Genomic DNA, 22,384 nt, shown 5'->3' on the forward strand with positions numbered 1-22,384 from the left:
CACTATTATAGGAAAATTTCATTGAGATTTTATGAAAACTCAATGTTCTTCCAACATGCTGTTCTATGGCCAAAATATGTTTTAAAATCTCCAGTATTTATTTCAAACTTTTTTCTTTAATAAATCAGGCTCCAGTTGTCCTCCCAGCGATGCTGCTGGGATTGCCAAAGTGCTTCGTGCTGAGGCTTCTCTGTAATAAGGATTTCTGCCAAGCTGGATCTCAATGAGATCAGCAAATAAATGTTACTACTGAAAGAGGAACTTCCAGGTGCCCCAAAGGTAGGGCGGACTCAAACCAGCAGTCTGTCACCAAAGTGGTTTATATCGTGCTGGTGGTGTGAGCTGCCTACACTTCCAGCTGTTGCATTTCTTTTTCTATGTGAGAACTACATAGCAGAAACATAAGGACCACTAAAAAAAAATAAAATTAAAAAGTGCTGTTCTGCTGGAACAATTAATTCCAGTTCTTATCTGGCAGATGTCCCCTTTCCAAGTCTGCATTGAAGAAACACTGGCACATCCCTTTTGTCTCTTCTTTCTTTTCCCTTGAGCGACCTCTCCTGTTTCCTTTGCATCTGTCCTGTGCTGGTGAGGCTGCTCTACTGTACATAACTCATTTCACCCTCTGATCCCATCATAGCTTATGAAAAAGTGGAGAGAAATCCTTTCAGCCTGGAGCAGGTGCTGTCATGATCAGCAGCTGTGGACCACTAACAATGGAGGGATCAATGTACCTGGCTGCCAGCAGCAGCAGCTTGATTTGGTGGTTGGTTTTTGTTTGTTCATCATGGGATCTTTGGGACATGTAGGCATGTATGCTGAGACACAGTCATGTCACTTCTGATCTGCTTTTTACTTACTCAGATCAAGGGAAAGTCAAGCCAGCTGGGTGCAGTGGGCACGTTGTGGAGCTGTGCTGGGCTTCCTCTTGGGCAGAATTAAAATTAGAAACCACTTAGAACCCCCTTGAATTCTTTTACCATGCTCTGGTGCCAGACAATCATTTTGTCATCCAAGTTGGCATATAGTTTCTGCTATTGCTGCCTATTGTGTCACCTCTTATAGTATTTCTATTCTTAATGCTACTCGTTGGCATTGCATCTAACAGCACATTTTCTTGCCCTGTCAATTAATCTTTCTTTCTTCTCTTCCTTCTCTCCCTATTTCTAGTAGCACTCTCTTGTCTCCTTCCTGCTTGCTGGCTTGGGCTTGGTGAGGTGCCTCAGCAGGCAGTACAAGTAGAAACCTAACCCAGCCTTCTTCCTCCCTCACACAGAGCAGGCGGACTTTCTATTTCTGTTTTGTCCCAGTTTAGCTCTCAGCACTGATGCTGGGCTAAGACATGATAGATGTGGTCTTCTGCCTTGGTGTTGAGTGAGCCCTGATTCACAATCAGGGCTTCTGTGCAAGAAAATAAAAATATGCTCTTTGATGCTCCCTCCTTATGCTTAATAAAAAAGAAATATTGTGATGTTTGCCCATGTCTAGTATGTCTGCTGCCTTGCCATTTTGGAAGTAGAACCATCCCTATTTTTAGAGCTGAGCTTCCTGTTTGATCACTCTTTAAGTTTGTCCTTTGCTTAACGCAGTAAAACTCTTCCAAAAATAATAAAAGTCTTAGTTGAACTGAGGCAGTTCTGCTAAAAAAAGTCACGTTCCTGTCCAGATATAAACAGCAGCAAATCCTCATTGAATGAATGCTGTAATGAAAATTAAACTTCTCTAACAGATACACACCCACAGTGTCAAAACATGGAAAAGGAAATTGAACTGATGTGTCTTGCAAAGTCTTAAATATTTCTTGTTTGGTGGTGTGTTTTAGTGTCATAAGTAACTTTAGTCCAAAATGACCTTCAGCTGTCGGTATACCCTTAGCTAAGTATTAATTGGCACACTTTGGAAGTTTGCTGTAACCACAGCTATGTATGTTTCAAGCTGCTCCTGCTGAAGTGCGGAAACCTTTTTCTTTTTTGTGTGGCTTTCTATGGCTGAGGTTTAGCTCCAAGAATTGCTGGAAATCACAGAGTTTTTTTAGGAGTAGATGTAAAGATATTAATGGCTTCTCCATAATGCCACTAAAACTCGTTATTTGCCTCTTTTAGTCTCATAATATTGAGGTTTAAGACTTTTTACTTGCTTAAGTTCTTCCTGTGGACATGCTTTAAATCTTCTGTTGCATGAAGAAATCTAACCTCATGAGTTATTGCAGGTTGGCACTTCTCTAACAAATGGCAGAGCTCCTGATGCTGCAGATGGAAGGTGCTTGTTGGGTACCATGGGTATCATGTATCTGTGCTCTCTAGATCAGAAGCTGTGGAGGGGTTGACTGGGATTCAGGTCAAAGCTGCAACTCTAAGTACAGTTAACCCACTGATGAAGCCAGAAGGCTTCCTTGGGCTCTGCCGAAATCCTGCTTTGCAGCACAGGGATGTTTTTCCCTGCAGAAGAATAAAGATCAAGAGGGAGCAGCAAACCTGGCCTTCAGCATTCAAAGTTGGTTTCTGACTGCAGGCATCAAGCTATTTGTTACGCACATCTTAATTCTGTCACAAATGGTTGAAATAGTTCCTCAAGATAGCTTTATCCTCTTCATGTGGGAAGGCTTAATAATGTCTGGGAAATGGTTAAAAGAAGTGCACGCACATCCTCAGAAATCCTGCCTGAACTCACATCTCTCAGCCTCTGTGCCTTCCTTTCTCTTGTTCTTTGCTTGTCTCCCCTTCTGGATAATATTTAACCTTCTCCTAGAGGCAGGAAATAGATGGAACAGCTGAATCTTTTCAGGAGAGAAGAGAAAAATGCTGGCAGTAAGCCAGAACCACTGGGAAGTGGGCAGTGAGCTGGGGCTGTGAACCTGTAATTATATGTCTCAAATTTTGCAGGCGGTGCTCCAGGAATCATTATGTACAGGGTGTTTGATAGTGCTGTGGTTTAAAGGAAAAACAGCCCCTCTAATTACTCTTTAATTTGGAAGTCGAGAGACTGTCAATTCACATCTTAGCTCTTCTGCTTGTAATTGATAATCAGGTACATCTAACAACCCTGTTATTGAACTGGGCCTCATATTTTTAATTCATCAGGTAACTGCTGCTTTTCCTTTCAGAAAGGGTAATTGAGAGGCTCTGTGAGGTCGCTTCCAGTGCAGCTGAGATCAAACCTAGATTGTACTGTGGCACATCTCAGACTGCCACAAAGCCCTTCAGATTCAATTTTTCAGTATCAAAGTGCTTAACCCCTCTGGGCTGTGGTCTCTGCTTTAATCCTCAGGCTGTGGAAGCCAGCAACCAGGCTGGCACTAATTCAGGGGCTGTTTAGTAGGACTTTGCCCCAGTTGATAACCTAACGAGCAGAAAACAGACTTTCCCTCTAGATGGTAAAGTTAACAGTTAAAAAACAACAGCAAAAAGCAATTAAAAAAAAAAAAAAAAAAAAAAAAGGAAAAAGCAAAAAGAGAACTAGATTTTGTGTATTGTTTCCAACGTGCAAATACCAGATTTAAGGGTGTTTGTTCTTTCTCACACATAACTAAGCTTTCTCCCCATCCTGCCTCAAGGTGGCAACACTACGTGCAGTCCTGAGTTCTGACCGAGGAATCAAATCCCAGCTTGGTGGTGCTTCAGTGGAGTTTGACTGACGGGCCAGTGGGGCCACTCCAGACTTACACTGTATAAGTTTTTCTTTTTGATTACAAAGCTTTATGGCCTGGAGTTCCTTTCCAGAATCATTATCACATCTGTCACTGTCACTGCTATCAGTGGCTAAGGATGTTTTTAATGGAGCAATCAAATCCAAGCTATCATTCTTGCTGAAATACTGCTCCCAAGCACACAATGGGCCGGGTGCTGCAATTATTAATAATTCCCTCTGATGGCATAATATAGGCTCTCCATTTTGCTTTAACACAATTTACTTACAGTTATTTCTTCAGCGATGGAAATTGTCTTGAAGTGATTTTTTTGGAAGTGTTGCAAGTTTGTTTGCTGGAATCCTTCTTTCCTGGCAATGAGGCATGACTCTTGTGGGCTCCCTTTTGCTCACGTACAAGTGAACTGCTAATTAGGATGATGAAATTGCTGAGAGAGGTGAAACCTTCTAGTTGGCCGAAGAGGAGATTGTGGATTAATCTGTATAAAGCTGAAAGCTCGACAAAAGCTGCTGTTCAACGTTCTGGTGCTACTGAGACTTGTATGTCTGCCACTCAAGAAGCTGCAAGTATGTCCTGTGGTTTTTGTGTAGAGATCTAAAATGAGCATTTCTGCTGCTTTCATCTCCACTAGCAATGACTGGAATTGAGAATACAAAGCAATCAGTATCAGGTGTTCAGCAGTTCATATTATCTGCTTATGCAGCCTGCTTTTTATGGGTAACTTTTGTACGTGACCAAAAGCATCTTGAGAGGCATATGCCTGTTTAGAAAATTGCACGGTGTGATTTGGAGAGCTGGTTGCCTTGCCTGCACCCTGCTACCGTATTAAATCAGTTCTTCACAGATTTTAATGTACTCCTGCTCATGTCATCTGTGTAGAGGAGGGAAGTACTCTCCATCACTCTGAAGCAGAGGCAACAGATGACTCGCTCAGTGTCATACTGGGCAAACAGTCTTGTTCCAGGTTAGTTCCCTGCTGACTGTTTGAGCTGCTTAGGACCTGGGGAGGTACTGACTGTCCTCTAACAGCAGCATCCCTGCAGTTGTTGAGAATTTGCACATTTAAAATAAATGTTTCTGTGCATTTGCAGGAAGCCGTCGAATAGTGGATGTGATGGATGTGAACACACAAAAAGGTGTTGAAATGAGCATGTCCCAGTTTGTGAGATACTATGAAACACCAGAGGCCCAGCGTGAGAAACTCTACAACGTCATCAGCTTGGAGTTCAGTCACACAAAGCTGGAGAACATTGTCAAGCGTCCCAATGTGGTAAGGAATTCTCTTATTTTCAGTTCCTTTCCAATAATCAGATGTTTTGTAATAAATAATGGAGCTGTAGGATGCATGCTAGAAAGACAGTCATGTGAAGCACCTGTAACCCTTCTCTGTGTAGGTTCTTATTTTCCACCGTCTCCTTGACAGTGGAACTTAATTTACAGGAATTAGGGGCCTGATGAGCTCTTAATCATGCGATTTGTACTGATATCCAGTTCCCTTGAATGTATTTAGAGCAAACTGCATTTAAAATTAAATACCTGTCTATTGTCTTTTGGTATTGTGTAAGTGTTAATGTGCGAATACAACCTAATCCAAAATAATAATAGAGCTATTTTGTAATGTAAAATAGAAAGCTATTAATGCCCTAAAAAAAGCAGTCTCAGTCTGTGGCTTGATGAAGAAGGAAATTGTGGATTATCCCTAAGGAGGAGGAAATTTAAAGCCATAACCTGGGAGCTTAAATTCCTTCTACAGAGTGTGTTGTTCACTGCAAAAATGTTCAAGGGGAGCCAAAGCAAAGAAGCTGAAAACACACATATTAAATACAGAAGTTTACACATAATTAAATCATCATAATTACTGCTAGGTCAGAATTGGCATAGTCAGAGGAAGAAGGTAGATTGTATGCATTTTTAAAAAGCGGGTGACTTTTGTGACCTCATGGAGTTACTAGCAGGGAAACTGTGACCTTGTTAATAAAGATAACTTCATTCGTTGCTAAAAAAAGTAGCCATATGTGAGTGAGGATTACAGCATCAGCTCATAGTATGCAGTGATACAGTGGAGAACTGGCACTGGAGGTTTCACAGTGCCTCCTCCAGACACTCGCCAGAGAATTTGGGCATCAGCCCTGGTTGATCAGAGAACAAAGAGACTTCTCAGAGCAGAATGAGCGCTACTTGTTCCCATTGAGCCTGTTTCTGGCACTGAATGTTCACGGTGCTGCAGAGTGTAAAACTATAGTTCTCTGGTGCTTTGCTGTCAGCCACTTTTCTTACAGTTTCTAAGTGCTGTTCCAGCTATACTAACAGGTTGTTTGTTTGTTTTTTTTTTTCCACTGGGGACATCTCTTGTATTTGCAGGCAATATAAACACCATACTTATGCCCAGACTGGTGGGGAAAAAAAAGTAGATGGCTGATTTTACAGCTGATTTATGGAAGTAATTCTTAAGTAGGGTTTGTGTTCTGTTACGTGTGTATCACAAATTGAATATTAAGCACTTATTCAGAAGTTTATACAGGTTTTTGCTGTCATTCAGACACTAGCCAGGCAGTTTTAGAAGCGCTCTGGGGAGTTTCTGTGTTCAGCTGATCCTGGTTTTCCCAAGCACATCATTCTCAGTGAGCTTTTAAAACATCTGTGCTAATTTCCTGGGTGCTCAGGACCGAAAAATGCAATTAGGTCCCTATTACCCTATGTAAATTATTTTTTTCATGTTTGTTTAATGCAGCCTGAGTGCAAAGTGGTTTGTAAAACCAACAATATTTAGATCTCGCTGGAAGAGCGCTCTTTCAGCACCTTGTAGGGAGACACAAGAGGGTGCCAGGGACTGTGGGGAAGTCCAGTCAGTACATGAAGTCAGATATTGACTGAACACTGTATTTGTAGGAGTGGATCATTTGAATGCTGCAGGGCTGTTTCAGCCCACATGAGGCCGAAATACTTGACTCGTGTCTATTGTGTAAAGACTGTGGTTGCAATATTAGGATGTGGGGATTATTTCAGAATTGGGGCAGTTAATCATTGGTTTTGTTTTCACATACAGCTGTGATAGTCACAGAATTGGTACTACTTCTACTGGCTGTATCATCTCCCTTTGACTCTTCTCAAAGTACTGGTTGTTATCAACAGTACCTGGTGCAGATGGAGAAACAGATAACTGACAGCCCTAACCAGCAAGAATGTCACATGCTAAGTGCAGCATTATGAAAATGCTCTGGGGATGCAAGCCTTTGGGTCAGATCATACAAATAACTAGTCTGATGAGCCTTTTAAAAGATGTAGCAGTCAGGATGCTATGTTGAGTGCTGCCCGTGGTGACTAGCAAACGCCTTGGATAGACCTTGCAGCCCTTGCTGACCCATAGATAGCACGGCAGGAGGTTTTGAGCTGTCTCGGGATGTACAGCCACACTGTGGCCAAATACCGCACTACAGCCTGCCTAGTCACACTTCCCTGTCACTGGAGTTTGCTGTTTTGAAACCTGGTGTGTGTGATCCACTCGTGTAACCAGAAGGGAGTGTTATGGGTACTGAGGATATCACTTAAAATGACCAGTGAATGAGACACAGGCTTGACCTTACTGTGACTGATGGACACCTAGTGCTCTGGCACCCAGAAGAGATGTGTTAAAATGTCCCTCAACAGGCACCAGTTTCCATCTCCTCTTCATCTTGCTGGTAATGTCCTTCTCACTGTTTTCTCCTGCCATGTTTCCTAAAAGTTTAGCATTTGAACAAGAACTTCGGTGAATTTTAAGCTGAAGGAGATGATGATGTAATTACTCAAATCAGAATGTGGCCAGAAGAATGGGTTTAATGTTCCTTGAAATGTAACGTATTGGAAAAATGTAATCTCTTTTGTGCTTGTATTTTAATGTTCATAAATGCGGTTTCTGGGATACTGGCTACAAAAAAAGTATGCCTGCTGCTCATCTGCTGCTGTCACTGTTAGAGTTCCAGCCAGCAAGGGTACATCCTACCACGTGCTCAGTGACTAACAGTTGATTTTTGGGGCTTCTAGGTGGACTTAGTCGACTGGGTGGATAATATGTGGCCACAGCATTTGAAGGAGAGACAGACAGATGCTACCAATGCTATTTCAGAGATGAAATACCCCAAAGTGAAAAAGTAAGTTTCTTTAAATGCTTTACTCTTCACCTCCTGGTTTAATTCCTTTTGAACTCAATATGGGAATGAAATGAAATGAACTTGCAGTCCATTTTTAATAGGCGTGGGTCTCCCTCAAAGATATGTTTCTGCCATTCATGGCTGTTTACTTACCTGCTGAAGTTCCCAAATATTGGACATGCTGCATATGTTGTGCTTCTGGGGGCAGAGGACCCTCTCAGAACAGGTTTGATGAGGATCACAGGTAGTTTGTCCTGCTCCCGCCAATCCCGCTGTAGTCTTTGGATGAGTTTGATAGTATAAACTCACCTCACCGCTCCTTCTGTTTGAATGTCTTCCTTGAAATTGTAGTGGCTTCTTTGTAGTTGTTTTTTCAATATTTGGAGTAAAGATTAGAGGAAATATACCACTTTTGGTGGCCTGAAAATATGCATTGTAAGAAGTTTCATAGGAACGAACAGTGGAAATTGGGTTTATTGTTAACAATATAACAGCTGTTGACTTGTATGGCCAGTGAACAGCAGATGATCCTGGAAGCACTGAATTGACTTCACTGCTGTTTCTGTTTTAGAGGCATTTTCTATTGGCCAGACCTAATGCTGGCAGCATCTCACACTCTGTTGTTGGACCAACTTCTAGCGTTCTGCAAATTGCTTAGAACTGTTTCCAAACTGTAATGTCTAAAATAGATTGATACTAACATATACAAAGAAGCGTTCAGTCACAAAGTGATATGCACCACTTCATCTCTTGTTCCATAACAATAAATGTTCCAGAAGGTGTAGGCTTTGTAGCAAGCATTGTGAGGAAGCCCTGTCCTGTGATGGGCTGAGCACGCTGATTTCAGTAGAAGTTAAAGTACTGCATCCTGAACAAGTAAACTGCTTGTTAGGGTCGTCAGATGTGGGTAAGAGTGCCAAGTTTCACACGTGTGTCTGGAAATGTACTGTGTGACTTGTCTAAAGCTGTACAGCCAGAGCAGAAAATAGAACTCAGGCGAATTGTTCCCCTTTCCCAAGGGGTTAGTCCACTAAATAACATGCTTTATTTATAATGAGCTAAAGCTAAGGAGCAGAATCAGGATTCAAATCTTCAGGATTCCCGGACTGTACAAAGTTAAGAAGTAAGGAAAACTGTCCCTTACCTGGAGCACCGTGCTCCAGATACTGAGAAAAAATGCAGTAAGTAAACAAAACAAGGCAGAGATGGTTTAAAGGACAGAGTAACAACATGACTACAGAATTTAGCAGAAAAAGCAGAGTGTATTCTTGCAGTTCAGTACTTGCATCATGAACTGCCAGATGGTTGGTTTCAAGGAGGGATTTTAGAGAAGTAGCAATTCAACAGATTTTGACATGGAGCTTTTCCCATGTGTGGGGGGTGACCTTGTAGAAAGGAAGAAATGCCTGTTCAAGAGGCAGGCACGTAACCACAGAGGTTGCTGTCACTAGCAAAAGGAAGTTGGAGGTTGGCAGCTTGATAAACTAGTAGATATGATAGGTAAAAGGAAGCTAAACAGAGGAAGATAGGTGCTTGAAATGTGAAAATGGAGTTTGCTGTGGGGAAAAGAGTCCCTGTGCCATAAGGGTTAAAGGCAAGTATGATGCAGCTGGAGTGTAAGAGGATGATCTAGTGAGCATCATCTAGCAGAAGGGGTGGAGAAAGGTGATTTACAGCAGTGGTAGCACAAAATTCTTGTTGATCTGTAGAAGCAACAAAGATAAATTTAAAAGCAAATAATGATAGTCAAGGAGCACCAGGGAAGTTGTCTTGGATCAGGACAAAGCTCCATGGTGCTCACGGTGCTCTGCTGTTCCCTGCTGTCATGGCTACTCTGGGAGGAACAGGAAAACAGCATGAGCATATAATGATGCAGTCCCTTAATAGACTTCTGAACTTACACTGTAAGCAGTTCATGCAGGGACTTCCTGAACTGGAAGTGGTTTCTGTGTGCTTAGTGACTCTCAGGAGATTTTCGTTCCATAGACTTGTCCAGTTTAAATATGAAATCCTCAAGAGGTTAGCTTTCTTCATCTCTGGGAATTCAGATTGCCCCTTTCCTGTATAGATACCAGTCCCAGCTATTGCTGTGAGCGCCCAGAGGGCATGAGCCCTCATTAAAGAGATTGTGTTGATCATGGAGCTAAATGTCAGTGCTGTCACTTGTTTCATGTGTCCCGTTTGTTTCTGCAAATCTCCAGTATTCATGTTCTTTAACTCTGACTGTTGTTGCTTAGGAATTGGATTGTTTCATTTCATGTTGCTTTTTAGCGTTCTCATAATACTGACTTTGCAGTATGCAATACCCACCATTAACGTGTTCCCTACAAACAAAAAGCACTCCAGCGAGCGCGTTGCAGTTTTGCAGACACAGATGGCATTACCAGACACAAATGTCTGTCTTGGCTCCTGCACATCGAGTTCCGTGCTGGGAGTGAAGTTAGAGAACGCTCCATCTGCTGTGCTGCTTCGGTTACTAGGAGTGCTACACGTGCTGGGGGCTGCTGTGGCTTTCACTTGGATTTGCACCATTAACTTTAAGAAAAAAAACACAACAAAAACAGGGTAATGAGGTTATTCATCTGCCTGTAAGTAAATGACTGCTTTCCTAGTAAGAGCCTTAGAGGACTGAATTAAGCGAGGAACAGTTTATATCAAAAATAAGTACGACTTTCCAAGTGGTGCATCTTAAGCAGCAAGAAAACATGAGAAGTTGGGTGCTGGCCTGCTGTGATGGTGAGGTGACAAAGTTCAAACTGATGTAAGTTGGCATTACCCCTGAAAAAACTGTCCCATGTCCACACTGTCACATCTTTACTGCCAGAACATGCTGTTATGCAGCTGCAAACTAAACTGGATTAGAAATTAGTCTGGTTGAAAACCGACTAAAAAATAAAGAAAAATTGGACACTTTTCGGGCCATTCCAGCCACCACGTGGTTGCATGGATGTTTGTGCCAACAGAGAGGCCATCCAAGAGTATGACAAGATCATGGCAGGGGGATTGCAGGCAAAGCCCTTTTGCAGCTCATGCGAGGTGCAGGTCTATGTGGTGTTGGGAGAGCAAACAGCAGCTCACTGCTGCTGAGATCGTGCAGCCTGTTTACAGAGCAGTGGCAGCAAAATAGCAACCGTGCCAAGCCTCAATCGCTGCAGCAGCCTTTTGGCCTTCAGAATTATTCTTGTTACTTAGAATACCTATACACTACTATAATAGATCTCTAATATTGCTGTTGTCCCTCAATAAGGGACGATATAGGGGGATTGGACTTGATCAAGCCCCGTGATTGTGTGATTTTACACAAAACGTTGACTTGTTCACAAAAGGGCGCTGCTCTGATACAATACACTGTTAGCCCTGTTTTTCCCTCTGCTAGGCAGTTACTCAGCCATCCATTCCTTTCTCTTCATTCATTCCTTTGCTAAGCAGAGATGGATTTAAGCAGATGCTAAAATGTTCTGTGGAGCTGTGGTCTAATTAGAAGCTGAGGGTGTGCCTCTGGGGACAGAAATTGCCCTTTGAATTGAGGAAGCTCGCAGGTCCCACAAAGCAACCTGGTGCTGTTTAATGCATGTGTGATACTTCTGTGCATGGTGTCTGTCATCTGTGAATTGTTTTGGATACAAAACTGCCCCACAGATTTAATTAAGTACAAGAAAATGAGACCAGTAAGCACAGGTTCTCAAACTTTTTAAGCTACAAAACTTCACGTCTTCAATTTGATGCAGTTCTCCCTTGCGTACAGCTTGGAGGACTTGCACAGTTGCATGTACAGCTGAAATAAATGCTGGTCTTTGAAACTCCTTGTGGTGTAGCTGAGCAGCATGTCACAAAGATGGAGAGATGAGTTGCATCTGCAGATGCCAGAACACCGTTCCAGCTTCATGTGCTCACAGGGCAGACAGGCCAGGTTTGTGCAGATGGGCAGGTTGGTTCATTTCTCCATGGCCATCACTGCCTTCTCACAAATTTAAGCTTCCAATTAAGAGAGAGGCCTCTCAGTTCTTAAAGGTTCAAATGCGCACTATAGTGGTGGGGTTTGCAGCCAACCTGAAATGGTAGCCGGGTGCAGCTCTGCTGCTCCTCTGTGAGCTGTCAGTGCCAAAATCCGATGGAATGTAAATAACTCCTTCCTTGTGAGGTCCCCGCATGCAGTGGGTGGCAGGCCAGGATCAGGAGCATCCCGGGGCCTTGGTGCTTCAGTGGCACCTTGGATGGGAGTGGAGTGAGTTGGGACCGGTCGGCATTAGCTGCTCTCTTTGCTACCTGTGCGATGTGAATTTCTGGTTGCTTTGCAAAATCTCTAGTGCAAACTGAACCTGTCCCTTATCTGGTGTGTTGTTTTTGTCTGCCTGACTCAGCTTGTAACCCCCCCAGGGCAGGCACCAGGTCCTTTATGTGCTTTTGAAGTGCCTGCTGCACGCTCCACCTTTAATGATCAGTTCCTCTGTGGTCTGGAGAGGCGATGCTCTGCCTGAAGAGCTCCTCACCTCAGGCCCTGCTCCTGGCGGGGGATCCGGGGCTGTGGGCTTCACTGTGCCCCAGGAAGGCGGAGCTGGCCCCGAGGCTGCAGGTGGGTGCTCGCGCCCTGCTTGCAGGCTGGGGGACCCCACTCCACGAGGGGAAACATGGGGGAAGCCGGGGACCCCTTTCTGCTAGGGTCCCAATCTATATAGGGAGGCCAGGGTCCTTCAAGGAGGGGAAGACGGGTCTCCCCCTCCTCTGTGAGGGCCCCGGGGCCCTCGGGCCTCCCGCAGGGGCTGCGGGCGGTGTCGGTGCCGTAGGGGCCGGGGGCGGCCGGTGGGGCCCGGGCGGGGGTGGGGCGGCAGAAGGGGCCGCGAGCGCTGGCCCAGTGTCTCCCGGGTGACAATGGTTCCTTTTGTCTCGCGGCGTAATTTGTGGCTTTCGATTACGGGGCCCCCGTGCGGGAGCGTGGCTCGGGCCGTTGCCGTTGTGCGGGGCGGAGGTGAGGGGCAGCGCGGAGCCGCTCCCGGCCTGCCCGCCGCGGGGCCTGCGCCTTCTCCCCGCTTTGGCACTCGCAGGCGGCTCATGGGTTTGTGGTATTCGGTTTCAGGCTTAGGGATTTCAACCAGCCGGCGCTGCTCCTGGGAGGAAGGAAGAGTGAGCTATACTTTTCTCATTGGCCCGAACAAAAAACAGAAGCCTCTGCTGGGGTTTGGGAGTGGTTTATGGGCTGAGCTCAGTGGCAGGGGAGCCCTCGCAATGCCAGAGGGAATAGAGCCGTATGGTGCACGATACCTAATGCGAGAGAAAAGGAGCTGAGCTCAGGGTAATGCCGCCTGCGTGTGCTCACGCGTCTCCCCCGAGTCCGTGTGCATGTGCATTTCCCTGCCTGCGCGCGTGCCTGTGCCCGTGCGCGTCTGCATCCTGCCGTGTCCGCTGCTGTCTTTGTTTCGCTGTTTGCTTGTGGGTTCGGAGCGGTGCGTGGCGAGTGCATTGTGGGTCTGCCCGTGAGCGTGGTGCGTGCGGAGCAGCGGCTCTGCGTTGTTTCTGCCTCCGTCTGCTCGGTGGTTTGCCTTCCTTTGGATCATCCCCGTGCTCTTTTTGGGGGATGATCTTCCCTGTGAGTTCCCAGCTTACTCCATGTTTCTCCGCATCCTTTCACTAACGGATTTCCCCAGATTTTTGAGGGGGGAAAGTTCCTATTTCCCCTGTACCTCATATCCTTCCTCCAAAATAACAGTGCATTAACCTGAACAATTCCTGGCTGTTGGAGCATGAAACAAACTCCGGTGGGGAAGGGAAGCTCTAATGGGAGATTACAAGCAGCTGCCTGACGGTGTAAAGCCCACGCTGGTTCTATGCAGGGGTTGGATGTGGTGGAGAACAACTGAAATGGGGCATCCTTTGCATCACCTGTGCTCTCAGAGCGTGCCTCCAGCGTTATGTCCTTGCACACCGCTTGAGCTTGTGCACCCATAACCCCGTTACCTGCTGCGGCCCTGCATCTCTATCAGCGCTTACCGTGCGGCTGCTCTTATTGAATGATGCTGCTGATTGCGGGTGTGCGTGGTACAAAAAGCCTGAGAAGTTGCTCCTTCCCCACAGCAGCAGCTGCAGGAGCGGCAGAGTGTGGGGCTGCGCGGGGCCATGTGACTGCGGCGCCTTGGGAAGGAAGCGCAGAGGTCAATGCAAAGGCATTGTGCCAGGCGTGCTGCGGGATGCGGCCCCTCCGCGCTGTGGGGCCGGACAAAAGCGGCCCGGTGGGGTGGGAGAGCAGCAGAAACCAAAGGGGAACTCGGCTGCGTAGTGTCTCCTTTGTGGATGGGAAGGAAGAAAGGTGTTTTTGTAGATCAAAATGCGTTGTGGGTTTTTGTGAAGCACCGTTTGCGTGGCTCGTGGCACCCACCTGGGTTGGAATGAAGGTTGTGTGTAGAGAGCTGCAAGAAATCAGAGGGAAGTGGACAAAAATGTGCGTCGGCAGTGCTCCACTGCTGTCTGCATGGGTGTGCTCTCAGCACCTGTGTCTGACAGGGCACAAATGGAGTTTCCTATCTGAGTGCAAACAGACGAGCAGTTCAGGTCAGCGTTAGGTGGCAGATGGGCACAGCCGTACCATGACCAGTTCTCCCTCTCGCCCCGCGGTACCTGAGCGGGCTGTGCACAGGTACCCGGCCCTACAGAACTGATCATGGCGTGTGTCTATGGCCTCCCACAAACAAAAGGAATCGATTCCAGAGGGTTGGGATGCCTGCTGGAGCACAATGCACAGCTCCTCAGTGCTGCCCGCAGACAGAGCGTTGTATTATTAGCCATGATTCAATCGGGGACTTTCTGCAGTTTGGCTCAAAGAAAGGTGACTTCCTTCCTGGGCTTTTGTTGGTTTTAATTTCTCTCTGACTTCTTGTAATCAACAACATCTCGGTGGGCTGCAACGTGAAAGGAGAAATTTAAGGGGAAAAAAATTAAAAAAAAAAAAAAAAAAAAAAGCCTTGGGAGGGAAGGACTCGTATTTTGAAATGGAGCATGTTGAGTCTAGGCAGCCCTGGGCTAGCTGGGATTCCTGCAGCACCCCGGCTGCCCCCGGGGTATTTCTCCGCTCCCGCTCCTGGGGGCGCCGTGAGGACAGCCCGCAAACAGCCGTCATGGCGGCGCGGGACCCTCCGACCCCGGCCCGCCTTCCTGACAGCGCTGCGTGCCGGCCTGTCAGCCCGGGCTCGCGGCGGTTGCTAGGCAGCGGCTCCTGGGGCCGAGGGCCGCGCTGATTGGTCGGGCGGCCGCAGCCTATCGGCGCGCGGGACGTTGCACGCCGCCTGCATACTGCTGAGCCTCTCGCCACCTGGATGTGCCGAGAAAAAGGCACAGTGCTGTGATACCTTTTTTTTTTATTATTATTATTTTTAAAATTATTTTGATTTTTCCCTCCGCCTCCCCCTTCTCGTACTGTTTCCGTAACCAAAAAAAAAAAAAAAAAAAGCCAAAACAAAACAACAGCAAGAAAAAAAAAAAATCCCCCAACCCTAAAAAATCCCCCAAACCAAAAAAAAAAAAAAAAAAAATAAACCCAATCAGGCCATGAAACGGAGACCGGAACAAGGAAAAGAGGTTAGTGGGTTAAGCGCTGTGCGTTTCCTGCGGCCGCAGGGCGCTGCAGCTCGGCCATCGCTCAGCGCCGGGGCCGCGGGGCCGGGGCTGCGGGCGGGGGGCGCCGCCGGGAGAGCCGCGCCGAGGCGGCGTGAGCTGACGGGTTGGGTGCCTGGCCATGCTGCCGGCTGCGGCCTGGCTGCCTGCCGCTGCTGGGATGCCGAGCAACGGGAACAAAAAGGAGCTAGCTCGCCAGGCGAGGTCTCTGCCCCCCGCTCCTCGGCGGAATGGCAGCGGTGGCACGCAGGTGATGAGCGCTTGGGAGCATTTATGGGCAAATGCGATTTTTCAAAACTTGGAGGCTATTTGCGTACAACTCCCGGTGAAGGTTATGTCCGAGCGATGAAGGAGAGCGTGGAGCGCAGCACCCAGTGACGGGTGGTGCAGTGCTGCTTCTGGCACAAGGATGACTCCCATCCTTCCTCCATTCCCCGACTCTGGGATCTTGCTCCTAGTTGTCCAGGCAGCAAACTCAAACTCGGAGATGCACATTTTTCAGTTACCATCTAATTATCATTACTTTGTGAGACAAATACCCCTGTGCTCTAAGTGCAAAAATACGTTGGGATGGAAATGATATTGAACATGCAATGCTCTGTAAATTAAGACATGGAAAATACAGTTTCAGACTGATTCTGTTTTGTCCTGCACTCTGTTTTCAGGTACTGTTTGATGAGTGTGAAAGGATGCTTCACTGATTTCCATATTGATTTTGGAGGCACTTCAGTGTGGTATCACGTTTTCCGTGGGGGGAAGGTAAGTGAACCTTGCTTGATGTTTGTTTTTATTCCTCTCTGCCTCTTATGGCGGGAAGAGGTTGCTTGCTTTTGTTTTTCTTTCACTTTTTTTTTCTCTCTTTTTGGTCTTCTTTGCTAGTTGGTTGTCAGTCTGTTTCAGTCACCTTTGAAGTAGATGCAGTTTGCAGAACTGGAAGGACACTGTTCACCTTTATGAAAGAAGCAAGTGATTTGTTTGAAATGTGTAACACGTGTGGTGGTGGTGGTGGTGGCTTTGTGCGTGTTATTGATGCGTGGTTAGAAGTGGCACGCAGAGTACGTGGCTCTGTGTACCCTTGTTGGGTCAGAGTGCCCTCGTAAGTCACCTTCTGTCACTGGAGCTTCACTGTAGAGGTTCCGTGTTCCTTCTGTGTGCACGTTATAGCTGAGCTGAAACATTGCAGAATAGAGGAATGTTAAAATGAACACAGCCGTACGTGCTGTATAGCTTCACTGGTTGAGGTTGCTTTTCCTAATTGTGGTGTAGGCAGCGGAAGGTCTGCATACATACATATGATATAAATGGAGCAGATTGATCGTCTCTGTTGTGCAGATACTGTTAATCTCAGCGTACAGAGAAGTTGTACTGTACCAACACACTGTTTTGAACTGGAAATGAATTGTGCAGGCATCTTCTGAATGAGATGTTTAATGGAAGAGAGGTGACAACTGACAGTTATCTTGCCACTTCCAGCACATAATTGCTGCTGCTGTCTGCTCTGGACCTCGACGTACAGTACCTGGAAGATGTGTTTCATGCAGAGAGCAGGCTTGGTGCTCTGCGTTCATTTCTCTAATGCGTGATAAACTTCTCGGAATTTCTCAGCTGTGTATTTTTGTTGACTGTGGTTAATAGTTACATCTGTGCTTTATTTTTAGATCTTCTGGCTGATTCCACCTACTCTGCAGAATCTAGAACTTTATGAAGAATGGGTTCTCTCAGGAAAGCAAAGTGATATCTTTCTGGGAGACAGGGTGGAGCGATGCCAAAGAATTGAACTGAAACAAGGCTATACGTTCTTCATTCCTTCAGGTATCACTTGCTATTTTGGAATCACTGGAATTGTTGAGCTTGGCTAACAGCTCTCTGTAAAGCAGTTCTTCACATCTAAGGCCTGTGCTGAGCTCTTTATTTGCTGTGACAAGGAAAGACGGGGGGCTGAATGCGTTTGATTTCCCAGGGATTGTCTCATTCAAACTGAGGATGTTTGTGCAGTGATCACTTGAGAGAGGCCCTGGCTCTTTGGGGCTGTCAGTCCACCACTTCTCAGAGGCGCTGTTGACTTTTGTTACTGCTGCTGGTTTTCTTGGAAAAGCACTTTTCTGTTGTTCTTATTCTGAGGTAAAACTGCTGTTAAATATATCCAGTGACCTGTGATCTCCTCTGGCAAGTTTACCTGCATTTCAGTTACCTGTGACTTTGCTGCTGTCTGTGGTCAGAGGTGGATTGATCCCTGATAGAGCCCAGTGGAGATTCCGCTATATGGAAGAGCAGGTGTTATACTCCATCAAAGTTGCTTTGTGGGGAAACAATGTTATTTTACGATTATAATTGTTTAGGACTTGTGCTGGTGCCGGTTGTGCTGGGTAGGGATGTCGGCCAGTAGCCCAGGTGTGCCATGATTCCACACTGCTGCCTGCCTCAGTGGCTACATTGCACGACTCAGGCTCTTCCTACAAAGCAACCAAACAGTTGCTGTTTGAAGGCTGGTGTCTTCAGGCCTTTCATCTGCTGCCTAAAATGGATTAAGGATTGTGCAATCTGTAATGCTCTTCATTTCAAATGATATCAAGCTTTGCTCTCTTTGACTATTATGGGTCTGCAAGCTTCTTTATAATGATATAATACATTGCCTCTGTCTAGTAGAGCTTACCAGGGAAATAAATATTGATAGCATTTTTACATGGCAGAAAGACTGCTTGGTAGTTCTTCAGCTTCTAGAATTACTCTGCAGAGATAAGATTGTTACAGGTTTTTTTGTTTAATCTTGGAGATGGATAGAATGGTCATGAAAAGACATGGATAATGTTCTTGCTGACTAGGGAGCATTATTAGTATCAACTGAAGCCTGCAAATTGGCATGTTTGGTAAGTATTTGGTCAGAATCAGCTTGGAGGTGTCAGGTAAAAGGACCTGGAGGGTGGAGGAGTTAATCCATTAAAGGAATTAGGTCTTCCCTTGAAACAGGTCAGGATGTGCTGTTACTGTTTGATCTGGGTGTTTGAGTGTGCCTGTGCTGTTTGCTTAGATCCGTTACTGCATCTTCATATTTATCTTTGTTCCCTTGTGAGCAGCCTCCTACGAATAAGACTTTCTGTGTGTTAGTTTAGTCATACTCAGCAGCTGGAATACAACATGTTGTGGGAGATTATACAGGACACAACTGTAGCGTGGTGGCTGAAGTGTTCCCACACATGTTTTTTGACTGTAGTTTCTGTTTTCTTAGGAACACCCCTAGTACAGAAATGCCCATACCTCAGCTGTTATAGGCCCCATGGCATGTTTGAAAGACATAGGAATAACTTCTCCTTAAGCACCTGATGGACCTCAGAGGTTTTTGTTCTACTGAATTGTCAGAAACCTTCACACGTATCTTATGTGAAAGGACGTTCTCACCTTATTTAAAAAAGTATGAAATGCCCAGTTGAAGTTGTTCCAGGTCAAATTGAGCATAGCCTTGTCAGAGAGGTCAGTTCTTGTGACCCCTTCGCTCTGGTTTGTGCGAGTATCACACTGGTTGATGTTAGAATGTGTTTTGTATATGCTTTGTAGCTCTTAGTGCTTGGGCTCTGATAATGGGTGCCTGTAAGACCAGTCTGTTCTGTGTTTTCAGTTGAGCCTGACAGACTTTTAACCAGCCTCAACTCGGATGCAATGACATGCTCAGAAAGTGTGGAATGATAAAGTTAGTGCTCAGCTGGACTGTGAATGAAGAGCATCACAGCAAAGGGCCCTTTTGCATAAAGTATCCTGCTGTGCTCTCATTTTCAAGTCATTTTTGGGGGTGGTCCTAGCAGTGATGTTATATCATCACAGTGTAAAGGAAGTAGGTAGAGAAGGCTGTAACAAGACACATGGGGGAGTAAGATCATAGGCTTGTGGGAGATGGAAGATTTCTTTGAGAATCTAGGATCAGCAGTAGATCCAGTAAATCCTTGAAACTACAAAGCAGTTGCACAAGAATGGGAGTTATTCTTTCAGAAGGCATAATTATAGTGCTCACCAGGGCCTCAGGGTATTTCCCTCTGCATCACTGCCTTCGTCTTTTCAGGATTAGGCTTAAACCAGTTAATTTCTACCTATGCTTCTAACCCTGGAAAGCACTGAGGGGCATGATCACAGCTGTGGAATCAAGGAGAAAATTGTCCAAGTATTATCAGCATAGGGAGTCACTGTGGGTCAGAGTGCACCTTGCAGTATTTTAGGAGGCCTTCCCAGCTGTGGGTTGGGGGAAGCTAAGCTGGGGTTCTGAGGGATGCTGAGTCTGTTGCCTTGTGTAGAACGCAAGCTGCACACTTTGTGACCCCGTAGGACTTTTCCAAACAAGTGATGCAGTGTTACAAGCTCTCACCTCCTACTTTACTAGTTCCCACTGATGAGTCAAGGATGATCAACTCTGGTAAAGTCTGCAGTAAAGTGGTAATTTATCTAGAACCTGGCCTTTTCTGTTAGTATAATCTAAACTGATGTCTACATTTATTTGTCAGTTGACAAATACACAGATTTCTGACGTGTTGAGGGTTGCAGCCAGTAATGTTCAAGATGTGGGAGCAGCTGAGAGATCAAGAGGAGAAGGAAGCAAAAGTTACTATCCATGTTAGCACTTTTTTTTTTCCTGTAGAAGTCTGGTTTGTTTTCCTAGGATGGGACATAACATTGCCTTGTTCATAAAGGCATTAGTAAAGAATGCTGTGGCTCTAGGCTGTTAACACTGTGTATGTTATCACAAGAAATACTTAGTCTTTCAAATGGTTCAGTGTTCAACATGGGTGAAATTTAGAGAAGGTGTGCTTGCTGTGATGTAGTGCACAGTGGGTGCTGCATATCTGATCCATCTGGCAACCAGAAGGGGCATTTATAGAGTGCTTCGCTTTTCAGGTATAAACTGATGGACTCAAAGAGGAAGAGCATAATCTCAGTGTGCAGCTGTTGTCTCAGCAGGGACACGCAACAGTGTCATCAGTCACAAGCGGAGAGCTTGTCCAGCATTGTTTGTGCTGTTAGCTGTACAGGGAGTGTGTTCAGTGATGGTTTACACTGGGGATATGCAGAGTACTTGGGGTACATGAGGTGTAAACTATGGAGACAGTATTCAGGTGTCTCTAATGACTATGAGGCTTCTCTGCTTCTCTGGCTGCTTCTCTACAGCCTGCTAGAAATGCACTGCTCACTAAGTCAGGGCAGGTGTGTTAGCCCTTTCTTGAATGCTTTTAGTGCTCATCCTTTTGCTCTGAATGTAGATAGTTTTCCTCTTTTACATCACCAAGTGACTTCAGTGGACCCTGTTCTCTCCCCACTTCCTACCCTTTACCTTCTCTGGTCTTCATGCCCTGTAAATCACTTTTGCTTCGTTCCTTGTGATTTTCTTTTTTTCTGAATTGTTTGGTTTTAAAGTCACGCTTTATGTGTGGAATTCTCTCATCTTGATTCTCAGAATACCACATTCATTCCTCTTGTATACTTCTAAACTCAGCTCCCATGCTCAAAATTAAGCATAACCAAGATGAAAAAAATTCATCCTTCTTCAACCCAGGCGCTCTTTTGAGTTTTTATCTGTCATTTTGATGGTAGGTGTTCAGGGGTCTGTTGGGGATATTAGCTGTGTTGTCCTCTACTAGCAAGACATCGCAGCGACACCAGATATGCTAAGATCATTTGTTTCTTTCTAAGAAAGAAATGGTGTACATGTTCCGAAATGCTCCAGTATCTGTGCTGTTGTGAGCAGATTGGCTCATCTTTACATCTGTCTGTAGCAATCCAAGTGAGATGCCAGTCCGTGGTCCAGGAAGTCACTGTATATTTCCAAGAACTGAATGATGTGCTGCCATTAGATTTTGTAGAAGACTTCAGCGGCACTGATTTATTAGCCTTTCCCATGTTCAGAATCTGGAGAAGGTAACCTGCTGGCAGCTGGCGTGGTGTGCCTTGCTGCCTCCTCTTAAACTTCATACTGCTGTGGCTGCGTGCTTCTCTTACAAAAGCTGTGCTTCACCTTGGAGTTTGGCAGTCCTCCACGGAGGAGAAAAGCTGTTTGTTTTGCTTTACTTTTAATGTTCTTTACAACGCCGTGGGGCCTTGCGCATGGAAAGATGCTATTAAAATCTCTTAATTTCTTGAGAGATGAAAAATGAGCCACAGTCGAGCAAAATATTCTCATTGTTCTGTGATGATTGTTATGGTAACTTGAGAGTGCTCCAAACTTCTGGTTTTTAGTCAAATGCAGAAATAATGGCTTTTCTTGGAAGAATGCTTTTTTGGGAAGGAAAGTGAACAGAAAGGGATGTTCTGTGCTGGGCTGCAGGCTGAGACCAGCAAGGATGCAGAGCACTGCAGATACGGGATCAGTGGTGATCAGCACAGTGCTGCCTGTTAGAAGTGCGTGGCCCAAGGTGGCCCCTGCTGTGCCAGCCAGTATTTGTTGAGTTACTGTGTAATGGGGCCAGAAGGTAGCACGCAATCTTTCTATCAAGGAGGATGACGATCTATTAAAATCTGACTGGTAATTTTTTTTCTCAGGGGGTTGTGCTGGGGCTGTGTAACTGCCTGCCTGTTTTCACATGCTGTTTGCTTGTTCCATTTCAGGAGCTTCCACTGATATTAATGGAAGCTCCATGCCTGGAACCTGTAGGGTCTGAGCGATGGGGATCAGTGGAGAGCATCAGAGAGGAGAGTTTTTGCCTCGAGTGTCTACTTTCAGATAGAAGGTGACAGCATAACATTGAATGTTAGTTCTGTTCCTCTGCAGTGCTCTGCCTGCTTCTTATCAAATTACGTAAGATTGAGAATTGCTGAGTTACCTACATTGCTGGGGAGAAATTAAGCTTTTACTCTTAGAATGTAAACATGGCATTTCCTAGATAGACTTGGTTGAGGACGCCATTATAACACAATCATTCTTTTGAACTGAGAGGAACTACGTCTCTCTTGCTGGCAGTGTCCACTGGAAGGTCATCTCTCGTCACTTTGATGTTTATCTTTGAGACATGACTGCTTCAGCTTTTCCAGA

General features: G+C 45.6%; 1 protein-coding gene across 14 annotated transcripts in view; it reads left to right on the forward strand.

Annotated features, from left to right (window-relative positions):
* The window catches only part of KDM2B (lysine demethylase 2B), a 94,913-nt gene that overhangs the window by 13,248 nt on the left and 59,281 nt on the right, over positions 1-22,384 (forward strand). For 8 of the 14 annotated variants that reach the window (XM_072351526.1, XM_072351520.1, XM_072351521.1 and 5 more), the window contains 4 exons: positions 4,738-4,916; positions 7,670-7,776; positions 16,044-16,137; positions 17,037-17,190. In XM_072351526.1, the coding sequence (XP_072207627.1) occupies positions 4,738-4,916; positions 7,670-7,776; positions 16,044-16,137; positions 17,037-17,190 (534 nt within the window). Of the gene's footprint in view, positions 1-4,737; positions 4,917-7,669; positions 7,777-12,231; positions 12,350-12,963; positions 13,067-15,237; positions 15,343-15,416; positions 15,629-16,043; positions 16,138-17,036; positions 17,191-22,384 lie in introns of those variants that run through there. The other 6 variants (XM_072351530.1, XM_072351533.1, XM_072351534.1 and 3 more) reach the window with 4 other exon arrangements.

The sequence above is a fragment of the Excalfactoria chinensis genome, chromosome 16, assembly GCF_039878825.1.
Source record: "Excalfactoria chinensis isolate bCotChi1 chromosome 16, bCotChi1.hap2, whole genome shotgun sequence".
NCBI classification, from domain to species: Eukaryota; Metazoa; Chordata; class Aves; order Galliformes; family Phasianidae; genus Excalfactoria; species Excalfactoria chinensis.